At 43.7% G+C, this 22,314-nt stretch overlaps 1 protein-coding gene across 1 annotated transcript; it reads right to left on the minus strand.

Moving 5' to 3' along the window:
- Positions 1–1,894: 1,894 nt before the first annotated feature.
- Positions 1,895–17,001, minus strand: FBXW12 (F-box and WD repeat domain containing 12). The gene is made up of 10 exons (XM_055343898.1): positions 16,912–17,001; positions 16,257–16,294; positions 15,888–16,045; positions 14,746–14,864; positions 10,327–10,536; positions 9,594–9,752; positions 8,494–8,704; positions 7,867–8,045; positions 7,655–7,788; positions 1,895–2,716 (listed from the first exon to the last, which is right to left on the minus strand). The coding sequence occupies exons 1-10, from the start codon at positions 16,999–17,001 to the stop codon at positions 2,617–2,619; spliced, it is 1,398 nt and encodes a 465-aa protein (XP_055199873.1). The 3' UTR covers positions 1,895–2,616.
- Between the last annotated feature and the right edge of the window lie 5,313 nt (positions 17,002–22,314).

The raw sequence follows: 22,314 nt of genomic DNA on the forward strand, positions 1-22,314 counted from the left end.
GCCGGGAGCCTGCTTCTCCCTCTGCCTATGTCTCTGCCTCTCTCTCCGTCTTTCATGAATAAATAAATAAAATCTTTAAAAAATAATAAAGAAAAAGGGAGTGGGGAGTCAGTACCCCTTTGGTAACTAAGTCAGCTATGCTGGGTTGGCACCCTTAGGGCAGTTCTGGACCCCAGGTACTGGGAGGGAAGATGAACTCTTCCCACCAGCTGGTGCCCACCAACAGGAGTTTCCTGTGGCTGAGACAGAAACAAAACCTGGACTAGACTAGCAAGCACAGGTCAAAAGTGGACTGCCAGGGGCCTGTAGGGAAGTGTACAAAAAGGAGAGGCTAAAATACCACTAGGTGTATTACTTCTGTGGCTTCTTGAATGCTTTTCACCACAAGTCCTAATTATAGTCATCCCTTTATTAAAGATAGGTCAAATTACCTTAATTTGGCTGTGACCTCTGTCTAGTCTTGGGACCTTGACTGATGTCCACTCCACCTCCAAGGAGATTATTGTTATGGTTAGGAATTCTCTGGAGAGAGTGGTTTCTGTTTTTATTCCACCTAAACCTGAAGTTGAGAGAGGCAGCTCTCCCATCATCCTTTTCCAATGGATAGACTTCCCCTTCAGTTTACCTAAAAGGAAAGGATGGTTACTTTTCTGAGGGTTTTAGACCTTGCAGATCTGTGACCTGACCTTGGCAGGGGCTCTGTATTCCATCATGGAGTCCTTTAAAATTCTGTGAAGAAGGCATGCAACACTTGTTGACTTTTCTGGGTTTACCCTCTTTTCTCATTCCCCAACTTAGAAGGTTTCTCTTCAATTCCAGCCCCCTTACCCATGGGTTTTAAGGTTTTCTTTTGTATGTGCAGTTTTGAACAATGTTTGGTGCTGTGTGTAGAAAGTTCTCTCTGCATGTCTTGACCACCTTTTTCTGGAAAATGAAAGCCCAGCATCAATTCAGTTTTGTCTCTCTTTAAGTTATTCAGAAATCACAGGCTCTGGGGGATTCTGTTTAGCCTTGTTTCCTATGACAGATTACAGTCTTTGTGCTCATGCACATGTGGTCCGCAGATTTTTTTCCTCTATCTCATCTTCTACCTCCATGTCCACCACCACATAGTCCCTTTATGACAGAGATTCTAAGCAAGACCGTGGCCTCTCTGGCTTTCCCTAGTCATGATGGCTACATTTTTTAAATTGAGATAAAATTGGCATATGACATATTAGTTTCAAGTGTATGCAATGGCTCCTTCTAAATCAGTTTTATATATGACAGTGAAAAGGATCTTTGAGGGACACCTGGGTGGCTCAGTGGTTAAGCGTCTACCTTCGGCTCAGGGTGTGATCCTGGAGTCTCGGGCTCAAGATGCACATCGGGCTCCTGGCACGGAGCCTGCTTCTCCCTCTGCCTACCTCTCTCTGTCTCTCATGAATGAATAAAATCTTTAAAAAGATCTTTGAAAAACATAGATCTACACAATGTGGGTCTTTTTCCCCCCTTTGTTAAAAAACAAAATGTTTGGATTATATCCTGCAAATGTCTATGTGACTTTCCACTCTTGTGTTAGTATATACTCCTACTGGCTGACTTTGATTCTGACGTAAACCAAACATGCAAATGTCCCAGAATTTTCAGGTGCTGTTTACAAAGCATCTCACATCAGGTTCTCCTCCCAGCCTTCTCCATTTCCTGAGACCCTTCATTGACTTCCTTTCCTTTATCCTCCTGGTTAGAGCTTGAAGTTTATTTCGAGGAAAAGGGAATGGTGGGCACTTTAACAGCCTGGAAACCCACACTGCTCCTTGGAGAAATCTCCCATTTAGATTACATTCCCATTAGAGTACAGTCTACTCCTTCACATCATCTTTCTTCCAGTCCTCCCCTCCTCTCAAAGCCAGGACTGTAGACCTGTGGATCTTAGGCTTGATTTTTCAGTACTCTCTCTCCTGAGCCAATGATACAAACCTAGGGGGCAGTGCTTTATCATGTCCCTTACAGTGGCTGTGATGCTATACAAATCCAAACTTTCATGTGATTTAGCTTTTGCTATATTTCCTATTTCCTAGTCTTCATGAGCACATATTCCTACCATCCATATTCTGAGTCTCTTGTAGCTACCTTTAAGTATTACCATCTGTTTTTCTAAAATGTAAGCAAAAAATAGATGTATTAGAGAACACTAATACAGATGACCTTCACTTTTACAATTTTTTTAAAGTAGGCTCCATGCCCAACATGGGGCTCAAACTCACAACCCCAAAATCCAAGAGTTGCATGCTTTACCAACTGAGCCAGGCATCCTCATGCCTTTGTTTTTAAACCAGCCTTAATCTACAGTCATGCTTTCCCCAGTTATAGGCTTCCTTTGAATTGATTTGTATGACCAGTTATATTTGACTACCTTGGTATTCTATACTGGCAAGGACAAAGGATATGTTGCTCTGCATTCTATCTGTATAGTGCCGGATCTGTAGTATCCATTATAGTGTCTGATTTACTGTCAGTAGTTAAGTCATTGCTTCTTTCCTAATATTACTAAAATAATCATTCTGGGTTTGCAAACAGAAATCTCTTTACTACATGGAGGGAAATGATGTAGGGTTAATTCCATTAGTTTCCACATTACATATGCAAAGAATACATCACCAGAATGCTGGATTCACGAATTCTTGACACCACACATACTATGCTCATGTTATCACATATTGCTTTGGAGACATAGCTGCCAACAGAAAAAACGAAATCAGTGGACAAAGGGACATAGTTGATAATACTAAATTTGACCCCAACAAAGATATGAGTATTCTTCGCAAATTAATTGGTCCTTTGATCATTGAAGTTACTCTTAGATTTGGTTTTGACTGCACAGATCTGGCACAGTCATGCTGATTACTATTTGCAGGAGTAGCAACTTCAAACTGCTCTGAGATAGCATCACCAGAATGATCAAGATAATCTAGCAAATCAGAGATATTATTTAGTAATGATGGAGAATATTTTTTTAAAGATTTTTTTGTTATTCACTTGAGAGAATGTGAATGAGAGCACAAGCAGGGGGGAAGGTGAGAGGGAAAGGGAGAAACAGACTCCCTGCCAAGCAGAGTGCCTGATACAGGGCTCACTTCCAGAACCCAGGGATCATGACCTGAGCTGCAGGCAGACACTTAAAAGACTGAGGCACTCAGGTCCCCCAAGAAAGAATATATTTATTTTAAAATAGAATTCTGTTCCCTTTGACTACACTTGCCCTATTCCAGGTGAATACCCAAAAGAGGCCATGCCTCCCTCCCCATGGGGGAGATGTAGAGATTGTGAGGCATGGCCCTGTCAACCATTCCCATCCTGTATTATTGAGGTAATACTCCTTTTCTTCAGGAGTCCAGAAACTGGGGGTAGAGTTCTGTTGACCATCCCTGCCTTGCACTAACCCAAGCAAAGGTGGTGCTTTTACCATTCCCTGCCCCATTCCCCACCCCCAGCAAAGACTGAGGTAGATCCCTGTTGACCATCTCCTCCCCTGCACTAAAGTGAGTAGAGGTGGCACACCTTCCTCTTCCCTTCAAGCACTGCAGAGACAAGTAATAGCTAAAATTCCTCAAATTTGGTAAACCTACAGAGTGAAAAAGTTGATCAAACCCAAGCAGGTTAAATTCAAAGAAATCTACATCAAACACATCAAATTTCTGAAAACTAAAGACAGAAAATAACTTGAAATCAGACCAAGAAAAATGACACTTTATCTACAGAAGAACACCACCTTGAATGACAGTGGATTTCTCATTGGCTACCATAGAAGCCAGAAGGAAATAACATTTCCCAAATGCTGAAATAAGAAAAGTTAATATACCAGTTAAAAGACAGATCTTGGCACACTGTGGATAAAAACATGACCCAATTAGATGCTGTCTACAAGAAACTCACTTTAATTATAATGATATAAGTAGATTGGAAGTAAATGAAAGGAGAACAATGTCACATACAAACATTAGCTGAGAGAGAGTAGGAGTAGCTAAATTAATAACAGGTAAAGTAAACCTCAGAGCAAAGAAAATTGCCAAGAACAAGGAGGGACATTACACAAAAATAAGAGGGCCAACTAACCAAAAAGACATAGTAATACCAAATGTGTATATACCAAATAACAGAGCTGCAAAATACATGAAATAAAAACTGATAGAATTTAAAGGAAAAATAGATCTACATTCATAGTCAAAAATTTCAACAATCTTCTCTCATAATTGATAGAACCACTAGGTCAAAAATCAGAAAAGCTATAGAGGAACTGAAACAGATAATCAACCAAGGTGACGCCATTGCCAGTGACAGAACATGTGACCCAACAAGGGCAGGGTACACATTCTTTGCAGGCACATACCAAACATTCACCAACACAGATTACCCCTTAGCTCACAAAGGAAAGTTCAACAGAAAAGAATGAAGAACATACCGAGTATGCTCTCTATAAATGATTCAAACTAGCAATCAATGAAAAGCAATAAAATATCCAAACACTTGAAAAATAAAAACACTTTTGAATAATCCATGGGTCTCTATTCTTGAAATTAATATTACATTATATGTTGACTAACTGGAATTTATTTCTAAATAAAAGAGGTTTTTTTGTTTGTTTTTAAAGATTTTATTTATTTATTCATGAGAGACACATACACAGAGAGAGAGGCAGAGACAAAGGCAGAGGGAGAAGCAGGCTCCATGCAGGGAGCCCGACATGGCATGGGACTTGATCCTGGAGACCCAGGATCATACCCCTGGCCAAAGGCAGCACTAAACCACTGAGCCACCTGGGCTGCCCTAAATAAGAGTTTCTAAAAAGACTCTGAGAATGAGTGAGCACAAGCAGGAGCAGAGGGAAAGGGAGAAGCAACTTCCCTGCTGAGCAGGAAGCCCAACTGAGGGCTCATCCTAGGACCCTGGGATCATCACCTGAGCCACCCAGGGGCCCTGGAATTTAAATTAAAACTGGAAAATAAATAATCCATGGGTCAAAGAGGAAAAGGGAAATAGAAAGTATAGGGAACTGAGTGAAAATGAAAATACAATCAGTTGAAATCTGTAAGTTGCAGCCAAAGCAGTGCTTAGTGAGGAATTTAGAGTATCAAATGCTTATATTTAAAAAGAGAGGTTTTGGGATGCCTGGGTGGCTTAGTCAGTTGGGTGACCAACTCTTAGTTTCTGCTCTGTAGTGATCTTGGGGTTGTGGGATCTGGCCTGTCTTGGGCTCTACACTCAGCATGGAGTCTGCTTGAGATTCTCTTCCTTCTCTCCCTCTGCCCCTCCTCTGGCTCACTCATGTGTTCACTCAAATTAAAAAAAAAAAGTCTCAAAGCAATAATCTAAGTTTCTACCTCAAAAATTAGAACAGAGATGCCTGTGTGGCTCAGTGGTTGAGCATCTGCCTTCCACTCAGGGCATGATCCCAGGGTCCTGGGATCAAGTCCTGCGTTGGGCTCCCATAGGGAGCCTGCTTCTCCCTCTATGTCTCTGTCTCTCTGTGTCTCTCATGAATAAACAAAATCTTAAAAAAAAATAGAGAACAAAATAAACCAAAGCAAGAAGGAAGGAAATCAGAGCAGACAGAGATAAAACTGAGGGGGAAACAAAAGAAAAGCTATTTCTTCAAAAAAATAATAAAAATAAGGAAACCTCTATTAAGATTGACAAAGAAAAAAAGACAAATTACCAATATCAGGATTGAAGGAGTTGAAATCACCAGATTCTGCAGATATATAACAGACTGAAAGGAACAAGTTAGATGAATGACTAATTCCCAGAAAACCAAACTACCAAAACTCACTCAGCATTAAAGAGATCATCTGAGTCGCCTGGGTGACTCAGTAGTTTAGTGCCCACCTTTGGCCCAGGGCGTGATCCTGGACTCCAGGGATTGAGCCCTACATTTGGCTCCCTATGTGGAACCTGCTTCTCCCTCTGCCTGTGTCTCTGTATCTCTCTCTCTATGTCCCTCATGAATAAATAAATAAAATATTTTTTTTGAAAAAAATAAAAAAATAAAAAAAAATCTTTTTTTTGTTTCAATATTCAGAAAAGTCAATCACTGGAGGCACCTGGATGGCTCATTTGGTTGTGTCTGCCTTCAGTTCAGGTCAAGATCTCAGGGTCCTGGGATCTAGCCCTGAATTGGGCTCCCTGCTGAGTGGGGAATCTGCTTCTGCCTCTCCCTCTGCCCTCACCCTGCTTGTGGGCTACCTCTGTCTCTGTCTCTCTCTCTAAAATAAGTAAAAATCTTTTAAAAATTATCTCAGGGTTGTGAGATTGAGCTCTACACCTGGCTCCCTGGTCAGTGGGGAAGCTGCTTCTCTCTCTCTGTCTCTCTCTCTCTCTTTCCCCCCCACATCCCTCCCCTTGCTTGGGCTAAGTAAATCTTTTTATAAATTTTTTAAATTATTGAAAGGAGAAAAAAAGCATTTATGACTCAGAGTAGGCTAAGATATATTAGATGATGAATATAAAAAATCTGCTAAGCATAATTATATGTCAGTTATATATAGTTCATTTTTTTGCCTCAAAAACACTGGAAATAATTTAATGGAACATAAAGATTTAAATTACAGCTGCACAGTACTCCATTATGTGTATAAGCCATAGTAATTTAAATAGTCTCTTACATTTGGGCAATTAGTTTCCAGCATTTGGCAATCACAACTCATGTTGCAAGACAATCAATGTATTTCTAATTGCTGGAGGCTTACTATCAAAGTAAATTCCTGCTAGTGGTACAGGCAGTTTGAAGGATATATGTATTTGTATTGTGTTAGATATTACCAAGAATAAACCCATAAGGACAAGCAACAAGGTATATACAAAGACAAGACCTCTATCTACAGTATATAAAAGCTTGAGAAAAACAATTTAGATGAAGGCAAGCAATCTAGAAGAAAACTAAAATGGAGATAAAAACAGCTCACTAAAGAAGCAACCCAGGGGTGCCTGGGTGGCTCAGTGGGTCAAGAGTCTGCCTTCGGGTCAAAGTATGATCCCAGGGTCCTGGGATCAAGTCTCGTACCAGGCTCCCTGCTCAGTGGGGGGTCTGCTTCTTCCTCACTCTTTGCCCCTTCTCCCTGCTTATGTTCTCTCTCTCTCAAATGAAAAAATAAAGTCTTAAAAAAAGAAGTAACCCAAATGACTAATGAACTCAAAAAAGGTAATGACAAAATATTGAGGATATTCTGATGAAGATACTGGGCAAACAAATGGGAGCCCCTTTGGAAAGGCTTTTGAAATCTACTGCAAGGGCTGTGAACATATTCCAAGAACTAGCAATTTGCTTTTTGGACAGAAGTTTATTTATACATATCCTCAAAAAAATCTTTTTAAAAAAATCTCACTTAGGGGATCCCTGGGTGGCGCAGCGGTTTGGCACCTGCCTTTGGCCCAGGGCGCGATCCTGGAGACCCGGGATCGAATCCCATGTCGGGCTCCCGGTGCATGGAGCCTGTTTCTCCCTCTGCCTGTGTCTCTGCCTCTCTCTCTGTGTGTGTGACTATCATAAATAAATAAATAAATAAATAAATAAATAAATAAATAAATAAATAAATAAATCTCACTTATTAGCCCTTCATATTTTTATGTCAAAATTTGAAATCTTAAAGGGAAGTTTAAGTCACAAAGCAGAGCTTACCAGCTTGGTGCCAGGTCACTCCCTATGTGTTCCAGGTGACAGCAGCTCTTGAGGTATGGATAACGGCCTTCGTCTTCCCACATGTACAAATGCAGAGAGTCATCCATAGATGTGGTGAGGATGTGCACAGAATCCTTCAAAGGATAGCCGGGATGAATGGCCCAGAGTCAAAGTCAGAGCAACGAGCAGGGGCAGAAGAGGCTCATACATACCACCCATAGGTTGCTGATGGTCCTCTGGTGGTCCTCAAATCGTTGCAGCAGGTGGCCACTGATGGTGAAGAGGAACAAGTATGGCCCACTCTCAAACACGATCATATTGCCATCACCGACTCCCATCCAAATAGGACTCTCCATATGAACTGGCAACAGGAAAGTTGCAACCTGATGGGCTGTTTTCATGCAAAACACATACACACATGCAGGCAAACTGTGGATCAGTCAGAACAACATCTTTACACAAAATGAAAAAAAGATGCTCCCTCCTTTCACAGGACCTCAATATGGGGAGGAAAATGAAGGGTAGGTCAGTGATAAATACATATCACGAACCAGGGTAACAGGTTCTAGGCCCCAGGAACAGGGGCCGTGGACAGTAGCCACCAGGTCAGGCATGGAGCATGCATGGGGTCCAGGCCCTAAAGCAGGATAGGATCTAAACATATCTGTCCAAGAGTGGGGTGGAGCATAGTAGAAGGCAGAGCACGGGGGTCAAAGGCACATATGCACTTATCCTCCAGGAAAAGAAAGCCCCTTCCCCCTTTCCACAGATTTATAGCTTCCAAAGAATGCATGTGTGAAAGGAACTAGAAACCGTGTCTCTGATGTGGCACAGCCTACCTTGGATGTCTGTCCTGCCCCCAGTCCTCTTAGCCATTAGATCAAAGGTGGTAAATCCTGTCTTTTTGAAAGAACCTCTTCGGTACATCACTGTTACCCTGCTTGTCTTCCTTGGGGCCCAGCAGGCTCTGCAGCATGATGAAAATGGGATAGAGAGGCACAGAGGGCTTTTGCCTTCTGACGGTTTCAGTAAGCACTCTGTGAGAAACACCTATGGAGAGATTATTGCACATGTAGTCAGGTGAAGGGAGAAGTTGCAGCATGTCAGTATACGAGGGACTCCCGAAGAGCCTCCTTAAAAGTCCTTGTTTTGTGGGGCACCTCGCTGACTCAGTCAGTAGAGATGTGACTCAAAAAAAGTTCTTGTTTTGTGGCCAAAACTTTATTCTGAATCTTAGGAAACACTGAGTAAGTCCCTGCTCGTCCTCTGACATCCAAGGAATGTCTTCCTATCCTGCCTGTCATGGTCTGGCAGAGAACAAGGCCCCTGAAGCTGCTCTTCTGGCAAACCACAGAGTTACAAAAATCATCCAGCCACTTTGGAGCCCAGATCAAGTTGCCATTGGTTCAACAGATCTCTCCCTCCTTGGATAACTAGTCAAGAGCTGTTTTGCTTTTGTTGCCTCCTCTCAGCTCCCTGGACTCTGGTGCCTGATCCACATGTACCACATGATAAAAATGGCTGGCTCAAAGGCCACAGACTTTCCCAGAGGGACATTCAGAGGCTGATACGTTTTTATTTACTTCTGGACTTCTTTGTACTTTCCAGACAATGTGGATAAAAGTAAGGAAAGCTAAAGTAAAGATACCAAAGATCCTCCTTTCTTGAGATCTCTCACCTTCCTCTATCTCTTTGGCTGATTCAGGTTTCATGAGCAAATTTTAACAAACATTTGTTTATGCAACTAGACACTATCACTTCAAAGAACATTGTTCCTTGGCTATAGCAATGGATTCTATGAGTGATATGGCCTTTGAGCAGGGGGAGCACTACATCTGGTCCTTCCTGAGTCCTGCAGGTTCTCCAACACTTCCTGAAACCCCACCTTCCTAATACTTGACCCTCTCCTCCCAAAGATAAAGCACAGAGCAACACATACCATTGGCAAGATATTCTGATGTGTCCCAGATGCAAAGATCCATTTCCTGTCAGGAGAGCAGTGTAGGAGGTCAACACTATATTTAAATGCATTGACTTTAGAGACACCCCTTAGCTCAGGCACGGTCAGTGTGTAGATGTCACCTTCAGAATTGCCTACCTGAAACCAAAGCACCACCACCACGTCAATGGAAAGAGACAGGAAATCCTAAAGCACACAGAAGGCAGCACTGTCAGCTGCAAAACATACCACTGTTTCTTCAGTCACATAATGGAGATGAAAAGCTGCCTCAGTGTTGCAAGAACCATCCCAAGGAATAAAACTTTCTAAGCCCCAAAGCACTGTCTTCAATAATAGTTAGCACATCAACACTGTTCTTTTTTTCCTCAATGTCTTCCCAAATCCTCAGCTCTCACTCCCCGTAATCCCTGCCCACAATCAAGTACTGTACAATATACACTTGAAAGAAGAGACATGGACATGAAATCATTCAATGAGGGTTTTTTTTTTCTTTTTTGGAAGAATAGGGAAATGTACTTGTGGTAGATCAAAGGCCAAGATGCTAGTGAGGTTTGTATGGCCAACATTCGTTAGTATGTTTTAACTCTCAGGGTATGTGGTAGGGATGACTCCAAGAAGATAGATGGTGATGTGACAGTCACAGGGCCACAACATCTTTCAAGGTGGCAGGCATTCGTTTTGTGGGCCATCTCTTGGTACAGGGCTCACTTACCATCAAGAATGGGCCATCATTTGTGAGACAGATTTCCAAAGAAAAACAGGCCCGAGGTATGGCAAGAGTAGCCAGGGCATCCTCATCCTGACAATTCCACACTTTGACAGTTCCTTCCAAGTCCACAGTGAATGCGAGATGCATCTGAGGGAGGGTCGCCAGATGCATGATGCTAGACTGCTGGACTGGGCTGGACCAGATCATAGTGCCCTAGAGGAGAGGAACACTGTATGTGTGCAAGGAACTCTTCGCTGTGCTTTCTGTGCTTTCATTCTGTGCTTTCATTCTGCCAGAGTTTATTTGGAAGTCTCCAAATCAGATCCATTTCTTGCTTCCAGGAAAAGAATGAGAAAACTCTAAACATCTCAATTATTTAAGGGATAGTGAACACAGAAAAGGAACAACGCAGTATATTCACAGGCAAGATCTCACTATGTGATGGGCACAAAGAATGGTCAGGCTTCTGGGCTCAAATCAGTGCTGCTCCTTAATAGCAGTGTTACATTCAACAAGTTACTTACCAGCCTGGCTTCTTATAGGACTGTTGTATTACATTCCACAGCACATGGAACATTCTTGGAATTCTGCCTAGGGGTGCCTGGGTGGCACAGTTGGGTAAGCATTGGACTCTTGGTTTCGGCTCAGGTCATGATCTCAGGATTGTGAGACTGAGCCCTGTGTTGGGCTCCGTGTTTAGCACGGAGTCAGCTTGGGTTTCTCTCTCTCCACCCCGCCTCCAAATAAATAAATCTTTAAAAAAAGAACTCTCCCTAATTCACAGGAGTTCAGAGCACGTCAACTATCATAATTGTTATTCCATCATCAATCTTGTACATTCAAAATAAGACAGAAGAAACAGTTTCTAGATTTTCTTTAGCCTTTAAAAAATTGTGAAGAATATAATGTAAAGAGAAAAGAAAAAAAGGAAAAAAAGGAAAAAAAAGAAAAAGAACACAATAATGTAAAATTCAATTATAAATTGATCATATAACTACTTCTAAGCCCACTTGTACTTGCTGTATTAACTTCTCCACCCTCCCCAAATGTAATCACCATTTTTTAAAAAAGAATTTATTTATTGAGAGACACAGAGAGAGGCAGAGACATAGACAGAGGCAGAGGCAGAGAGAGAAGCAGGCTCCATGCAGGAAACCTGATGCAGGACTCGAACCCAGGTCTCCAGGATCATGCTCTGGGCCAAAGGCAGACGCTTAACCACTGAGCCACCCAGGCATCCCTCACCATTTTGATTCATAACTCCAACAGATTGCTCTGCAATAAGTCATCCCAAAATTGGGTGGCTTAAAAATCAAAGCCACAATGAGATAAGACCTCAAACCTGTCAGAATGGCTGAAATAAAAAATGCAACAACCAACAAGTGTTGGTAAGGGTGCAGAGAAAAAGGAATTCTTGTGCGCTGTTGGGGGGAATGCAAACTGGTGCAGCCACTGTGGAAAACAGTATGGAGGTTCCTCAAAAATTTACACAGAAAACTGCCACATGGTCCAGCAAGTCCACTACTGGATATTTAGCTGAAAAAAAAAAAGAGGAAAAATGCTAACTTGAAGATATATGTGCATTCTTATGTTCATTGCGTTATTTACAATAGCCAAGATATGGAAGTGACCCAAGTATGCATCAATAGGTTAATGGATAAAGAAGATTGAAAAAAAAAAAGATTGAGGTGTGTATGTATACACAAACATACATATACAGGGATCCCTGGGTGGTGCAGCGTTTTGGCGCCTGCCCTTGGCCCGGGGCGCGATCCTGGAGACCCGGGATCGAATCCCACGTCGGGCTTCCGGTGCATGGAGCCTGCTTCTCCCTCCTCCTGTGTCTCTGCCTCTCTCTCTGTGACTATCATAAATAAATAAAAAATTAAAAAAAAAACAAAAAAAACCATACATATACAATGGAATATTACTTGGCCGTGAAAAAGAATGAGATTTTGCCATTTACAACAACACGGATTGATCTAGATAGTATAATGCTAAGTGAAATAAATCAGAGAAAGACAAATACCATATGATTTCACTCATATGTGGAATTTAAGAAACAAGACAGAAAAGTGTTTTTTGGTTTGTCTCAACTATAGAGAACAGTTATCAGAGCAGGGGGTGGAGAATGGGAGAAACAGGTGATGGGGATGAAGAGCACTGGTCTTGATGAGCACTGGGTGATATACAAAATTGAATCATTATATTGTACACCTGAAGTTAAGACAATGCTGTATGTTAACCATACTGGATTCTTTTTAAATAAGCAAAATAAAAAAATAATAAACCCTCTCCATAAAAACTGGAGTTTTTTTTTTATCTCAGTTTCTGCTAGAAATTCAGGTATAGCTTGGCTAGGTGGTTCTGGCTTGGGGTATCTTATGAGGTTGAAGTCGGCTTCATAAGGATGAGGCTCAATCAAGATGGTTCACTCATATGGCTGGCAAGTGGGTGCTGGCTACTGGCAGTCTTCAGTACTTTGCCACACGGACCTCCCTGTAGGGCTTCTTTAAGGTTCTCATAACACTATGGCTGGGTTTCTAGGAGCCAGTGACTCAAGAGGGAAAGAAAGAATCTTTCAGGACATAGCTTTGGAAGTTAGACACCATCACTTCCACAATGTCAGTTGGTGATAAAGGTCAGCCCTATTCAAAGTAGGAGTGGATGACCTAAGATCATGAATATAGGACAAGGAATATTGACGCCATTTTAGAGACTGGCTGACACAGCCACCCTGCAGTCCCTCCCACGTGCAAAATACATTCACCATCTCCCAATGCCCCCAAATATCTCACCATTATGGCACTATCTCAAAATCTAGATTTTACTGTTTAATGAGATGAAGTTCTCTAGATTCAGTTCATCTAGATGTGAAAATCTTAGACCTATACAAGAAACAACTTGTATATTTTACAAGTTGTCTGACCTGTTATCCCTAAAACACAAGGATAGGGCATTACAACATAGGTAAGGATAACATTATAGACACTCTCCCCCCCCCCCAAAAAAAGGGGAGGGGGAATGGCAGTAGAGGGATGGGAACCACTGCTACCCAGAGAACTTGAGATCTGATAGAGAATGTGCTGGTAGAATGCTGATCAGGATTCAAGGCTTGGGAAAGATTCTTCAGGACTCCTGGCTCCACTCTCTAGGCTCTCTAGGCTCTAGGCTCTTGGTTCTGCCTTTGGAATTATCCTGCCCATAGATGGTGGCCCAACGCCATAGCTGAGTAGTCAAAGCAATAAACACTTATTTCACACAGCTTATGTTGGCCCAAATTCAGAATTTGATTCACTGAGTGGTTGTGCTCACTTCATATATGAAGCACATATATGATTCACTTAATGACTCTGGTTTAGGGTTCCTCATTAGGTTGTAGCATGCTGACAATAATCAATACATCTACAAGTAATGCATGGTCGTATCCATCTTGTTCCACACAAGAAACAAGTGCTGGGGTGGGGAGTGGAATGATACTTGGAATTGGTAACAGAGCAGAATTTCAAATCAGGTCTTCTAGCTGGTAAGATTTTAGCTGCCTCTCCTCCAGGCAATAATCTGAAGGATTGAAGGTTATGTTCCAAGGTGGTTCACTCACATGACTGCAAAGATGGTGCTGGCTGTTGGCAGAAGGCCTGAGATCTCTACCAAGTGGATAATCCACTGGGATGCTTGGATGTTCTCAAGGACATGGTGACTGGTTTCCCCTAGAGCAGGTTACCCAAGAGAGTAGTACCTTTCTGATTTATTTTCTCAGCTTTAGTGAATGTAATTGACATATAACATTGCATGACTTTAGGTGTCCCTTTTAGACTTATTTCATCATTCTCCCGCCACCTCATATATTCATAAAGGGGTATTTATCATACTTCAGAAGATCTGGTGTGAAAAAGTGTCATTACATAATTTTCACAGGGAAAGGAGAAAAATCCAAACAGAGAAAGCCAAGAAAATACAATAACTTGGGACTCACTTTGGAGTCTTTCTTCCAATTCCCTATCTAGTGATTCTTGCACCACATTTACTAGTCCTGATGATAGAAGACTTTCATGTGCCTTGGAAGTGATCTGAGTTAGAGACCACTCTCTGAAAAAGCCAACGTGACAAATGCCAACCATAGACAAAGAGGTCACAAAGATGCACAACACCCAAAGTTTATTTCACAGCCATTCTACGTTACTGATAGAAGATAAATCCTTGCACAGATTTATATATAGAAACACATAAAAAAGTAAATTTTCTCTGTCTACAGTTTCAGTGGAAAGGTCACAGATTACCAGCTAGAAGACCTGATTTGAAATTCTGCTTCTGTTACCAATTCCAAGTATCATTCCACTCCCCACCCCAGCACTTGTTTCTTGTGTGAAACAAGATGGATATGACCATGCATTACTTGTGCTCCTCATTGGCCAGACTCACCTCCTGCACGTCCCAGGTACAAAGCACGTGTTTTGATGACACCGTGCAAATGACTGACTTCTCTTGTCCACCCACTGTGTGGTCATTTCCTGACAGATAAGCCATAGGTCCTAAGATTCCTAGAAGGAAACACAGACAACACTTGGCCACCAGATCACCAGATAACTGAGGGATGATCTGATCAAATTAAAGAGGACTCTGGAAAGATAACTGTGGGTTCTCCTGCGCTCTCTTAGAGTTTGGGAAACAATTATGGAGAAGAGAAGAAGCTGGCTCCAGAGTCATCCAAACATGGAAATGGCAGATTAGCCATTTGGGAGACGCTGGCTGACTTACCTTTCCTCCTTCATTTCAGTTTCCATACATATAAGATGGGGATAAAGAGCTCTCCATAGGAGAACTGTTCAGAGTTTTAGAAGAGGTACTAGGAGTAAAGTGAATGGTAGAAGCTCTGTTATTTAAGTTTCCTTTTTGTTTAAAGTTTTTATTCTAGGAGGGACAGGAAGCCTTTGGAGAAAGGGAGTCAGGAGCCTGATCTGATCTCATAAAAAGATCACTCTGGTTTTTCCATGCACCATAGACCATGGGGGTCAAGAGAAGATGCAGGGAGACTCTGACAGCTATCACAGCAACCTGGTCCCATTAAGCTTTAATTTTCTCTTCACTGAATGAAGACACGTGTGTGTGTGTGTGTGTGTGTGTGTAGAATACTGTTTTCTTTTTTTCAGATTTTTATTCCTGAGAGACACAAAGAGTAAGCGAGGCAGAGACATAGGCAGAAGGAGAAGCAGGCTCCCTGTGGAGAGTCTGATGAGGGACTGGATCCCAGGACCTCAGGACCACAACCCAACCCAAAGGCAGATGCTCAACCACTGAGCCACCCAGGCACCTCAAGAATAGGCATTTCAGGCAGCCCCGGTGGCTCAGTGGTTTAGCGCCGCCTTCAGCCTGGGGTGTGATCCTGGAGACCCGGGATCAAGTCCCATGTCAGGCTCCCCGCGTGGAGCCTGCTTCTCCCTCTGCCTATGTCTCTCCCTCTGTGTGTGTCTCTCATGAATAAATAAAATCTTAAAAAAAAAAAAGAATAGGCATTTCTTAAAATAAGTTTGTCCCGTTCCTTTAAGGTAGCCCTTTCCCTGTACCGAGGTTCCCACTTGCTTCTCTGAAGGTAAAGTCTTCTGGCTTCGCCAACGCCATCCGGTACTCCTGCTTTCTCTGTTTGAGGAAGAACTGCTTCCACGTCAGTGAGCCCAGGCACTGGGAGAAGTTGCAGAAACTCCATTTCTTCAGACACAGGTTCCTGGAAACAGAGTCATCATCCCCCCAGGCTGCGCCCAGTCAATTCACCGCCTCAAGAGCCCTGGTCTCATGAACCCTTTCCTCACTGTAAGTCTCACTCAGGCCTCTCCTGGCACAGCCGCCTACAGGCCTTCCTGGTACACACTCGGATGCCCTCCGCCTCCCATGAGAGCCACCTGCCTTCCCACCCTTCCCTTCCTGTGCTCACCTACCTCCACAGGTGATCATTCTCTGCAACCCTATTCCAACACTGAGGGAGACAAAGGAAGAGGTAAGCAGGCAGTCAATACCCAAACACTGGCTCCTCCTCTGCCATCATTTTGTAGGAGCAAGGCACCTATCGGTTAATCAGCCACCATCTGGGCTCTCAAAGCCCTCCCAGTCTGGGGGGAACTGGGACACCATGAGGACAGCAGGGGCCCATCTTGGTTAAGACAGGCCCTCGGAATCCCTTGGGGTTTCAGCAGGAGAAACTTGGGGACTTGACACAGGAACTATGGGACCCTTTAGTCAGCACAGGGACCCCTGTGTATCCCTTTGTCTTTTTCATTTAAGGAAACGTGAGGCCCTCAGAGTGCAGGATGCTAACCCCCAACACCCAGTGCATCACCCTGCTATTCTGCGAATGGGTGCTCAACGTACTGTAGAGAAGCAATGGAAATCCAGGGACCTGGATTTATGGGAGCTGATTGGATGAGTCTGAAACAGGGCAAATGTGAGCAGTGAGGGCAGCTCTATGGGTCCAAGGCTGGGTTCACCAAGAACTGGGACTTGGTGAAACGCCAGGGACTGAGGTGAAAGGAGTCTGCGCAAGGACTTGGGGTGAGGGTGGGGCGGATCCCACAGCGGGTCGTGGATGGCATTTACCCTGTTCACTTGGGAAGCCTGGAGCAAGCTGAACGCATCCAGGAAGGAGAAGATTTTCAACAGCGGCACGTCAGGCACTTGAAACTCCATCTCACACAGGCAAAACCTACGTCCAAGCTCCTCTCCGGCTCTGAATTTAAAGGCTTGGCCCAAGTCTGCAGCACTTGGGAGGATTCCACCCGAGGCTCATCTGGCTCTGATGGAAACAGGCTGCCGGTGTGCACAGCTGCAGGCTGCCCTCTGCTTCGGCCTCTTCCCTGGGGCCAGAGCCACGCTGGAGGGCATCCCTCCCAGCACTCACCTGTTACCGGTCACTGTTTAACACGACCTCTCTTTGCTACTGTGATGTGAACAAAAGTGCAGGACCTGGGGCAGTTCTAGGTGCTGATGAACTTGTCAGAACTCTAGGAAATTTTGACGGACACACTCACATTCATTAAATTCAAGTCTCCGAGTCTGCCTTTGGCTCAGGGCCTGATCCCGGGGTCCAGGGAGCCTGCTTCTCCTTCTGCCTGTGTCTCTGCCTCTCTCTGTGTGTCTCTCATGAATAAATAAAGAAAATCTTTTTTTAAAAATTTATTTTTTTTTATTTGAGAGAGAGAGGGAGTTGTGAGCAGGGAGCCAGACATGGGGCTCGATCCTAGGACCCTAAGATCAAGCTTAACCAACTGAGTCACCCAGGCACCCCACTTGGTATCTTTATATGTCTAGTTTGGGATGTGGAATCGGGCCAGCAGGGCCTATCTCCTAGCACTAACACAGTCCTGGGGTTTCCACTTTTGTGCATTCCTTTTTCTGACAGAAGGAGAAAGCATGGGCCACACAGACTTCCCTATAGAGGCCCATGCTAAGGGCACAAGGCGCCTCAGAGATGGCTCCCACAAGTAGTGCCTTTCTCTCATGACCCAATCCTTTTCTTCTGAGAACTTGAATGATTCCAGTATTCTCTATGAATTCCAATGTGAGGCTCAGTGGTGACAACCCCTTCATTAAACTGCTGCCTCCAGCCTAATCCACAATAGTGGTTCTTGGAAGCCTCATTTTCCCTATAACGTTATCTACTCCATTATCCAAAACCAGACTGGGCTTTTCAGGGATAAATGTCCTCTTCCTCAGAATTTGCAATGGAAAACTTTTCACATTGACAGGCCCATAAAGTACAAACCTGACAACTATGGGAGGACACATTTTTCATTCTGTGGTTTGAAGAGAATATGGTTTAAAGTGAAAGAAATTGTCATAAAGAAAAAAAAATCCTATGGAACTAGAGGGTATTATGCATGTGAAATAAGTCAATAAGAGAAAGACAGTTATAAGATTTCATTCATGTGTGGAATTTAAGAAACAAAACAGAGGATCACAGGGGAAGAGAGGGAAAATAAAACAAGATGATAAAAAAATAAAAAATAAAAAAAAGAAATCAGAGAGGGAGACAAACCATAAGAGACTCTTAATCTCAGGAAACAAACTGAGGGTCTCCAGAGGGGAGGTGGATTTGGGGGTGGGGAAGCTGCTGTGACAGGCATTCAGGAGGGCACATGATGTGATGAGCACTGGGTATGATAGAAGACTGATGAATCACTAAACTCTACCTCTGAAATTAATAATACATTATATGTTAATTAATTGAATTTAAATTTTTAAAAAATCCTGTGGGTTTTTCTTTTTTTTTTTTAAGATTTTATTTATTTATTTGACAGAGAGAGAAAGAGTACAAGCAAGGGGAGCAGCAGAGGGAGAGGAAGAAGCAGGCTCCCTGTCAGGGCTCAATCTCAGGACCCCAAGATCATGACCTGAGCCAAAGGCAGACACTTAACTGACTGAGCCACCCAGGCACCCCCAATTAAACATTCCTGTAATTACTTCAGGGTTCTTCATTCTGCCTGCCTCCAGCCCAGGGGTCCCTGTGTTTATACAACAAATGTGCATTAAAATTGACATTGAAAGTAAATGAGAAAAAAAGAAAGAAAGAAGAAAGAAAGAAAGAAAGAAAGAAAGAAAGAAAGAAAGAAAGAAAGAAAGAAAATGAGGTATTCTCGCTTTGTTCATCCTTTCTTCTCTGGATCAGGTAAATCACTTATCTTTGTTTCACTAGGGTCTTTTTCTGAGGTTTTTTTATCTTGTTCTTTCATTTGGAATATATCCCTCTGTTTCTTTTTTTTCCCTTGACTCCCTGTGTTAATTTTAAGCATCAGATAAAACAGCCACCTCTGCCAGTCTTGGCAAGGCCTCATGTAGGAGATTAACCTTATCGATCAACCATGCCCTATCTCTTGGTTCTCTCTCAAACTCGGGTGATTATCCAAGTAGGCTGCTTTCTTTTTAGGGGCTCCTAGTAGTTGAGGGTGTGCCATAACCTGTCAGTATCCCAAAGGGGAGGATCTCAGTCAGTAATAGATTCAGGCTAATTGGAAGTCTGAACCTCCAGCAGCAGCTTTCAAACATGTACAAATAGAAAAAAAAAAAAAAAACATGTACAAATAGGGGTGCCCGAGTGGCACAGTTGGGCTCAGGTTGTGATCTCAGGGTCATGAGACTGAGCCCCACATCAGGCTCTGTGCTCAGCTTGGCATCTGCTTGAGATTCTCTCTCCCTCTGCAGCTCCTGTTTGCACTCGCATGCATGTGCTCTCTCTAAAATAAATAAATACATCTTTTTTAAAAATGTGGAAATATACCTCTTTCAGGGGAAGATAAGTGTTTCTATCTGCTTCCTCTGTGCTGAGTCTTGGGGTGCTAGCCAGTTGAGAACTGTTTCCTTCTTTGCTACTTTCCTGTTGAACATGTGAACACAAGCCCCACTGGCCACCAGAGCCAGGCTGTCACCAGAGGTGTGTCCTCTGGGCAGCAGCCACAAAAGCCAGGGTGCAAGACATGTGCAAAATCTCTTTCCTCAGGGACCAAAGATCTGGGGTGGGACAGAGAGAGAGCACAGATGGCACCTAAGATTTGCAATTCATGTTTTATGCCCTGGAGGCCCCTGCTCCCCCAAACCATTATGCCCCAAGTCTCTCATGATTTTAAACTGCATCACTCTGGTCACAGGTTCAGCTCCGTAAGGCCTCATTCACTCAGCAAATATTGAATATGTGCTTACTCTTTGTGGTCCCTTTTCTAAGCACTGGGGCTCACCAGAGAGAGAACTCGGGCTTAACTTTTCCTGATTTCTCTGACTCGTCTAGAAGAGAAAGAGACAGAAAGTATAAGTAGGGCTAGGTTGGCATGCTCCAGGGAGGTGAGGCAATAGCTCTCTTGCTTTCTGTTGAGCTCCCAGCCTCTTGAGGTTTTGTCTGATATGTCCAGAGACCTGGCACAGTGCCTGGCACCTAGAAGGCATTGAGTAAATATTTGTTTTTTTGCCTGCCACCTTATGGGGCTACTTTCGAGTACAAAGAAAGTATGGAAGCCTTGTATCAGCGGGGAGCCTTGCCCCCACCCAGTTATGTCCTGGGGAGGTCACGCAACATGGGATTCTCCTCCTCATCCATGTGAGGAATCTGGGGCTGTTTCATGCCAGAATGGGCCTTAGCAGGTGCAGAGCCAGCAAATCCAGGGCATGAGTGCCACTACTCCCTCCTTCCCCTACCCACTGTGAACACGTCTTAGTCCTTGCACTGTCTTACCAAACCCTGAGCCACCCAAGGGTCTTTTTTCAACTTGCATTCTACCCAAGCATGGAATGAATCTCCCATACTGAATCTCATTTTACAGGATGGTCATGGATCTCCTAAGGCCACACAGGAGCCAGTAAAGACAAGGTAAAGGACAGGAATGGGGTAGGGGGGGAAGCACCTGGAAACATGGGATGGGAATAAAGTCTGGACAGGAGATCTCAGGCAGCACTGCATAGGGTAATCATGTGTGTCTGAACAGTATGTAGAATTGCCAAAGGATTGGGGTGGGCCCTCAAATGATCCTGGTGGAACAACAGGGCTGCCATGGACAGGCAGGAATCCTGGGAATGGGGAGTGAGGATCAAGGCCAAGAGTCATAGCAGAAGGGGAAGCAGATCTGTAGGCCCCAACACTTTTATGCAGAGCATTGGGTCCACAGAGAGGTCCATAGACAGAGGTGCTGAGGCTGGGCAGGTAGAAGGCGAGGTGATGAGATCAGATGTTCTGCAGGAGACATGGGTCTGAGGAATAGGAGGACATTGGTTCTGCACGCATTGAGTCTAGAAGCTGCACAGAGGGAGGTGCCTAGGTGGCTCCATCAGTTAAGTGTCTGCTTTTGGCTCAGGTCAAGATCCCAGGGTCCTGGGATCAAGTAACACATCAGGCTCCCTGCTGAGCAGGGAGTCTGCTTCTCCCTCTGACCTTCCCCACTGCTCGTGATATCTCTCTCTCTCTCTCTCTCTCTCTCTCAAATAAATAACAAATAAAATAATTTCTTTAAATAAAAAAATTTTAAATAAAAAAGAAGCCACATGGAGGGCTGTGAAAATGGAAACTTTCTGTGTTCATTTAAAAATCCTGTGTTTGGTGCCCTTGGGTGCGCTCAGGAAAAGGCATGTGACCCATGGACCTTGAGGTTCTCACATGTCCGAGCCCGTCTTGGGTGTGGTGCTGGGCAGGTGGAAGACAGGTGGCTCCTGTGGTATCTGCCATGCACACCCGGGCACCCAGTGCAGACCCAGGCAGGGAGAGAGACAACTGGGGGAGAGCTATGGTAGTCTAACAGGAAAGCTGAGGGCCCCAATGCCGGGCTGGGACTCTCCTGATTGGGAGAGTCTGGAATTGTGCAAAGAAAATACACAAAGACAGTTCATGGTTTGTCACTTTGTTCATCCACCAGATGTTTCAAGAGCTTTAACAGTTTTTTGAAACTTCCCACCTGACTGCCACTGTTCTAAGCATTAAATCTTACCAGTGACCAATAAAGGCATTTCTATTCTATTTTCTTCCTAGAAGAAGGATACATTGAGGCTCAGAGAGCTGAGGTATGTGGGATATTTAACCTGCTGATCCTCATGGTACAAGCCAACTAGGATCTGGGACTTTTGGGGGATATAATCCCTTTCCTCTTTTATCTTTTTTTAAGATTTTATTTATTCATGAAAGACCCAGAGAGAGTCAGAGACATAGGAGGGAGAAGCAAGCTCTATGCAGGGAGTCCGATGCAGGACTCGACCCTGGAACTCCAGGATCACGTCCTGATCTGAAGGCAGGCACTCAACTGCTAAGCCACCCAGGTGTCCCCCTTTCCTCTTTTAGTACAGCTAGCATTCTCTGCCCAAGACAGTGAATTCACCTGATTACCCCTACAACTGTATAACCACCACTATAATCAGGTACAGAACAGGTCCATTACTGCCCCAAATTCCCCTGTGCCCTTCAGTGCTGACTTTTGATCAACAGAAGCCCTTATTGAAGTCCAATTCATCAGTTATTTCTTTAATAAACTG

Source organism: Nyctereutes procyonoides, unplaced genomic scaffold, assembly GCF_905146905.1.
Source record: "Nyctereutes procyonoides isolate TBG_1078 unplaced genomic scaffold, NYPRO_anot_genome, whole genome shotgun sequence".
Taxonomy (NCBI): Eukaryota; Metazoa; Chordata; class Mammalia; order Carnivora; family Canidae; genus Nyctereutes; species Nyctereutes procyonoides.